This window comes from Diaphorina citri, unplaced genomic scaffold, assembly GCF_000475195.1.
Source record: "Diaphorina citri unplaced genomic scaffold, Diaci psyllid genome assembly version 1.1 scaffold639, whole genome shotgun sequence".
Taxonomy (NCBI): Eukaryota; Metazoa; Arthropoda; class Insecta; order Hemiptera; family Psyllidae; genus Diaphorina; species Diaphorina citri.
In genome coordinates, this window is record NW_007378072.1 from 60144 (window position 1) to 66742 (window position 6599).

General features: G+C 36.3%; 1 protein-coding gene and 1 non-coding gene across 2 annotated transcripts; one reads left to right on the forward strand and one right to left on the reverse strand.

Annotated features, from left to right (window-relative positions):
* Nucleotides 1-318: 318 nt before the first annotated feature.
* On the reverse strand, nt 319-4596 carry LOC103510743 (interferon-related developmental regulator 1). Its single transcript, XM_026824718.1, has 7 exons — nt 4566-4596; nt 3934-3947; nt 3520-3623; nt 3009-3052; nt 2314-2519; nt 1209-1469; nt 319-324 (listed from the first exon to the last, which is right to left on the reverse strand). The coding sequence occupies exons 1-7, from the start codon at nt 4594-4596 to the stop codon at nt 319-321; spliced, it is 666 nt and encodes a 221-aa protein (XP_026680519.1).
* An 882-nt stretch (nt 4597-5478) lies between these two features.
* Trnad-guc lies at nt 5479-5550 on the forward strand. Its single transcript has one exon. It is a non-coding gene; the product is annotated as a tRNA-Asp (tRNA).
* Nucleotides 5551-6599: the final 1049 nt, after the last annotated feature.

Consider the following 6599-nt stretch of genomic DNA (forward strand, 5'->3'; position numbering starts at 1 on the left):
CTAATAAACTAGTCTCTTGGAAGTACCTCTTGAAAGTTACAATACTAGCTTGGGAGGAGAAGTATGCCTTTTATGTACCTATTATTTAAAATAAAGATTAAAATATTAAAAAATAATAATAATAAAAATAAATGAAAATCTAATTTTATGTGTCTGTCTTTCTCGTCTGATTTCAGCAAATGATGAACGCTGCAGCATTCAAAGCCCGCTGTATATCTCGGGGCAAGAACCGGGATAAAAGATCTGCCCTCCTGTCTACATAACATTTCTTTACCTACCTGACCCCAACCAATCAACATACCTGGTCGGCGTAATAACTTAAGTCTGGGGTAACACAAAGTGAGATTTTAAACTCGGTTTTAACTCTTGGATTTAAGGAATCTGATTGGTTGTTTTTTATTTTCTTATTTTATGGCTTTCTTTTAAGTGGCAGGGTTCTCCTGAAGGAGCTCTTCCACCCAACTACTAAATTTAAATTTTCTAGACTTTGTGAGTCTCTTATATCCCTATGAAGAGAATTCCATAATCTAACTGGCATGAGCTCATCTTATCATCTATGGCCAATGAATTCTTGAACCTCTGACTTTATTTGAAATTTAATGATAAGGGGGAAAAAAGTTAATAGATCATTTTTACAATACTTAAAAAAAAAAAGAAAAAAAAAAACTAATTAAGAAGACAGGTAGATGAGTGACCTAGTGCAACAATATTGTGCAATAATCAAATGGCAGTGGCTAAAAAAAGTGACTCATGTCTGACTTTACAATATGTTGGCCAACATTGCACAATATCTATAGTCATTGTAGTCCAACACTGCATAATATGTAGTCCAACATTGCACAATATTGTACAAGTAGGTACAATCTTGAGAACATTATTGCAATTAGGTTGTAGTCCAACACTGCATAATATGTAGTCCAACATTGCACAATATTGTACAAGTAGGTACAATCTTGAGAACATTATTGCAATTAGGTTGGGGTTTCCCACCTGCTTAGGTAGGTAAAAAAGAAATATGATTTTAACCCTTTGGTATACAATTTAGCAAAGGCCAGGTTTGCGGATTCAAGTAGAACTCAAATTAAGAAAAGATGCATAAGAAATATCCTGAACTAATAAATCTGACAAGATTAGACAGACCTTGGGGGATATAGTTGTAATATTAGTTCACATAGCTAAAGACAAAGCACTATTATTATAAGACAAACTGGCTGGCTCTGTGTCCCTAAAACCCGTGTTTTGTTACTCACCCGTTCCTGTTTGGATTGTTTAAGCGCGGCAGTGTTGAGGGGGGACAGCTTCTCCCCGAGGTCCAGCACATCTCTCACCAGCTCGTTCTCACTGAGGTGCAGATTGATACCCGACGCCAGGATGGTGCAGAACGCGTCGTACTGTTTCTTTCGAACCCAGGAGTCCAGACTGAGCGACTCCTGGCCGAACCGGATCTGAATGTTGGGCGGTTCGTCGTTCTGGGAACACAAACACACGGAGGGGCACGGTTTACAATTTGTACCCGTTGCAGAAGTTTCTACAAATACATCGAAGTGCTCAAATTTCCACTTCAGTTTTCTTATAAATATCTACTTACCTACTTAAATGGTAAATTAAAAATAACGGTTAAGTGACAAAGTTGTTCTTATTCTTAAGACCTGAAACTTCCTGGTCAATCTGACAAGGTTATGCCACTGTACAGACGTAATCACAAAGAAGTTCCTTGAACTTGCTCCCCATTCATTTGCAGGAAGGTTAAAGGGTGAGATGCCAGTTTACAATATGGACGCGGCACACAAGGGATCAAGAAGAGACAGCCTTAACATAATAATGAGAACATAAACAAGAGGGATATGGGCCGTATGAGTTAAAATAGAATAGAACATACCTAGTTTATCCTGTTAAAATATTACTGAAAAGTCCTTTTGCGCCCGCAGTCCAAAGAAAGAAAGTCGTGTGATGTTCACACCAGATTTGAACTTATTTTTTATACTTTTTTTTAGATTTAAATGAATCCTTATTAGAAAATTGTCCACCAAAAATCGGCCGCTATTGGAGGCTCGGATCACTTTTATACGCATAAGTAATAGAAAGCCGTGTGATGTTTAAACCAGATTTTTTTTTTTTTTTTTTTTTTCCTCTTTTTGAGGCTCGGATCACTTTTCTTTTAATACGCATATGTAATAGATTAATAGAAAGCCGTGTGATGTTCAAACCAGATTTATTATTATATTTTTTTTTACTCCTTTTATTGCTGCTAAAAATAAAGCTAACTACCTATTTCAATTTCAATGAATAGTGTCAATAAGAATCCTCTCTCACCTCAACAAAGCGCAAGATGTCGCGGAAGCTCGACCTCTGCGTCTTGCGGTCCTTTTTGGCGCGATACTTGTGCGAGTCCGTCGCCAGAGCGCGCAACTTATCCACCAGTTCATTGTCTACCCCGTCTTCATCATACAGGTCGTCACGAGAAGAACGGGACTGTTCCAAGAGCAGCGCAATAGCTTCCCCAGCTGCCATGCGGATGTCTAAATGTGTCGAGTCGAGTAGCACCCCGTCTTCATCATACAGGCCGTCACGAGAAGAACGGGACTGTTCCAAGAGCAGCGCAATAGCTTCCCCAGCTGCCATGCGGATGTCTAAATGTGTCGAGTCGAGTAGGGTTTACAATATGGACGCGGCACACAAGGGATCATGAAGAGACAGCCTTAACATAATAATGAGAATATAAACAAGAGGGATATGGGCCGTATGAGTTAAAATAGAATAGAACATATCTTGTTTATGTTGCTGGGATAGTACTAGGGGTATAGGTTAAAATAAAATAAAATAGAACACACCTTGTTTATCCTGTTAAAATATTACTGAAAAGTCCTTTTGTTTATCCTGTTAAAATATTACTGAAAAGTCCTTTTGCACCCGCAGTCCAAACAAAAAAAGTCGTGTGATGTTCACACCAGATTTGAACTTTTTTTTATACTTTTTTTTTAAATTTAAATGAATCCTTATTAGAAAACTGAAATGTGTCGAGTCGAGTAGATCACTTAGCTGGGAGATGGTACTGTAATATGGAGCAGTGAAGAGATAAACAATATATATAAAAAAAATATGAATTGACAAATCTCCAAAATAGGGTTTGCCAAAGGCACAGAACATGAGTAAAAAAAAAAAAGTGTTTTACCGCCGATTTTATTTTGTAGCAATGAAACAACTGCTAAATTGGACTCGTGTGGTCTGTGTCGTAGCATGCCCATCCCGTAGTAAGTCCCTCATCAGATGGGCGAGAATAGACACAATACTTCCCGTTTAGGTGCTGGGTCAACAAGAGGACACCCGAAAGTAACCTGTTGAAATATTTGCAATCGAAATACGAATGCAAATTTTTTGTCCACTCTGGGATTCGAACCCGGGACCTTCTGCATGGCAAGCAAGTGCGTTATAGCTGGGCTTAACGTGATCTTTTTTTTTCTTTCTTTTATGAAATATTTTCTTTTTTAAAATAAATGAATAATCATAAATATTACTCACGGCAAATCGCTCTGTTCCAGTCCGTTGACTGTACACAGCAGGGTCCAGGAGGACAGAGCTTCGGCGTGTAGGGTAGCCAGATCCGCGCCAATCCCGGGCAGTGTCTGACTTTACAAAATGTTGGCCAACATTGCACAATATCTATAGTCATTGTAGCCCAACACTGCATAATATGTAGTCCAACACTGCATACTTAATATGTAGTCCAACATTGCACAATATTGTACAAGTAGGTACAATCTTGAGAACATTATTGCAAAGAGGTTGGGGTTTCCCACCTGCTTAGGTAGGTAAAAAAGAAACACGATTTTAACCCTTTGGTATACAATTTAGCAAAGGCCAGGTTTGCGGATTCAAGTAGAACTCAAATTAAGAAAAGATGCCTGAGAAATATCCTGAACTAATAAATCTGACAAGATTAGACAGACCTTGGGGGATATAGTTGTAATATTAGTTCACATAGCTAAAGACAAATTCAAAATTTATTAATTAAGTATGTACCTGTTGCAGAAGTTTCTACAAATACATGGAAGTGCTCAAATATCCACTTCAGTTTTCTTATAAAAATAATAAATATCTATTCAAATTTATTAATTAAGTATGTACCTACCTGTTGCAGAAGTTTCTACAAATACATGGAAGTGCTCAAATATCCACTTCAGTTTTCTTATAAAAATAATAAATATCTACTTACCTACTTAAATGGTAAATTAAAAATAATGGTTAAGTGACAAAGTTGTTCTTGATTTTTAAGACCTGAAACTTCCTGATCAATCTGACACGGTTATGCCACTGTACAGACGTAATCACAAAGAAGTTCCTTGAACTTGCTCCCCATTCATTTGCAGGAAGGTTAAAGGGTGAGATGCCATATGGACTGACAACTACCTAATGAACTAACTTTACAGAGAATGCAGACCCAATTTTGCCACATTGGAAGGTGTTTTAACACCTTGTGATTCTCGTTATCAGATTAACAAATGAGTTGCAAAAATTTAATATTATCAAGTAATGAAAACACAAATGATTTTGTCCACCTCACTCACCTTTCTTCTTTTTTCCACCCTTAGGAGCCATGCTGGTAGACCAATCTAGACTTTTCTAGACAATTAAAACTAGTTGAAAACGGGAATTTTAATCAAGACGTGAGTAGATTTCCTATAAAGTACTTGTTTCGTATACTGAACACACCAAAATACAATCGAAGGCAGTAAGAAAAGTTTGAAATGTTGAATATTTTGGATGAATTTTTGTCGAACTTCATGATACACGGCGAGAGGGTAAAAATGAACTAAAATTTAAGAGCCAAAAATTTTCCATTCCATTTTTATCACCACAAACAAAAAACAGCTGATTTGCATAGTCAGCTGACGCATTTTCAGGGGCTCTTCTTCGGTACAAGATGCCAATCTCGAGCCAAAAATTTTCCATTCCACTTTTATCACCACAAACAAAAAACAGCTGATTTGCATAGTCAGCTGACGCATTTCAGGGGCTGAGCCAAAAATTTTCCATTCCACTTTTATCACCACAAACAAAAAACAGCTGATTTGCATAGTCAGCTGACGCATTTTCAGGGGCTCTTCTTCGGTACAAGAGTGCCAATCTCAGACAAAAAAATCACTAAATTCAAAATCGGGTTCTTTCAAGTGTTTGTACCAGGGGCTCTTCTTCGGTACAAGAGTGCCAATCTCAGACAAAAAAATCACTAAATTCAAAATCGGGTTCTTTCAAGTGTTTGTACTTCTCCTTTTGCAACTTTCATCTCCAAATTTGAGGAAAAAACCAAATTGCGAAATGCGAACCACAAAATGATCTGAAAAATGGTTACTTTTTATGACAGAAACACCGTTTATGAAATAAAGGAGATTATCTAGGCACAACGTGATCTAGGTTTGCTAATCCTAATGAATGCAAAACTCATTTAAATAATATTATTCTTCCTCCTCCCATCACCAGTCCTCGGTAGTATAGTGGTCAGTATCCCCGCCTGTCACGCGGGAGACCGGGGTTCGATTCCCCGCCGGGGAGATTTTTTTTCAATCTTATTTTATTACTACAGTATTTGACCGAGGGAACAGAACCTAATGATGGAGGTCCTTTCAACCCAAAATAAAAATTGAAAGAGAAGGATAAAGTGCGCCCTACGTAGGAATCAAACCCGCGACCTAGCGCTTACAAGGCATGCAACTTTCCAAGCTAACTGGGTTCATAATGTTTTTTTTTTACTTTTTTCTTCTTTTTTGCTTTATTTAATGAGGCCATTCTTCAAAAGAAGCTTAGGATAAACAGGATACTACTTGCTTTTAATTACTTTGAAAAGAAAAGCATGAAAATGAAACACATTTCCAACACTCCAGATTTTTTTTAAGAATGAATATATGGGTGGTACTTGCTTTTAATTACTTTGAAAAGAAAAACATGAAAATGAAACACATTTCCAACACTCCAGATTTTTTTTAAGAATGAATATATGGGTATATTTTTAATCATACAATATTGTATTCATACGGTACAAACTCGCATCATGTACTTTTATTATAATTACTTTTTAAACTTGAAAAAAATAAATGTAAAATAAAAATAAGTATGATTTTCTTAATACATAGAAATAACTCTGAAAAAATAATATAATTAATTGCTAAAATAATATTATAAAAAGTATTACAAAAAGAAAAAGAAAATAAATACAGTATGTGTTCATAACAAGAAATGTTAAATGTTGAGTTACCTGTCAAAACTCAAAATCATTTCCTACACAAAACTTGATATTATTTAGTTTCAGTATTTTTACTCCTACAAAATTTTGATTTTTTTTTTTTTTTTTTTTTTTTTTTTTTTTCCCCCCAGTTAAAATGGGAGGGGGCACACCCTTTTTTTAAGAGTTTTTTTGCCAGCCTAGTTAACATGGAAGGGAGCACACCTGTCTTGTAAGAGTTAGGTTGTGGGATTGATACCCACCTAGGGTGTTATCCTAAGCAGATAAGGTCTTCACTCTTCAAGTATGATAATGATAATATAACTCCCTCTATCAATCCTTGAAACAAGATTTTTAATGAGTGAAGTCCGTAATTTGGTCA

Coding starts and splice junctions, on each gene's coding strand:
- LOC103510743 (XM_026824718.1), bottom strand. CDS start 4,596: ATGGCTCCTAAGGGTGGAAAAAAGAAGAAAG. Junction 2,520..3,008: donor ACTCGACTCGACACATTTCA/GTTTTCTAATAA, acceptor CGACACATTTAG/ACATCCGCATGGCAGCTGGG. Junction 1,470..2,313: donor ACATCTTGCGCTTTGTTGAG/GTGAGAGAGGAT, acceptor TTGTGTTCCCAG/AACGACGAACCGCCCAACAT.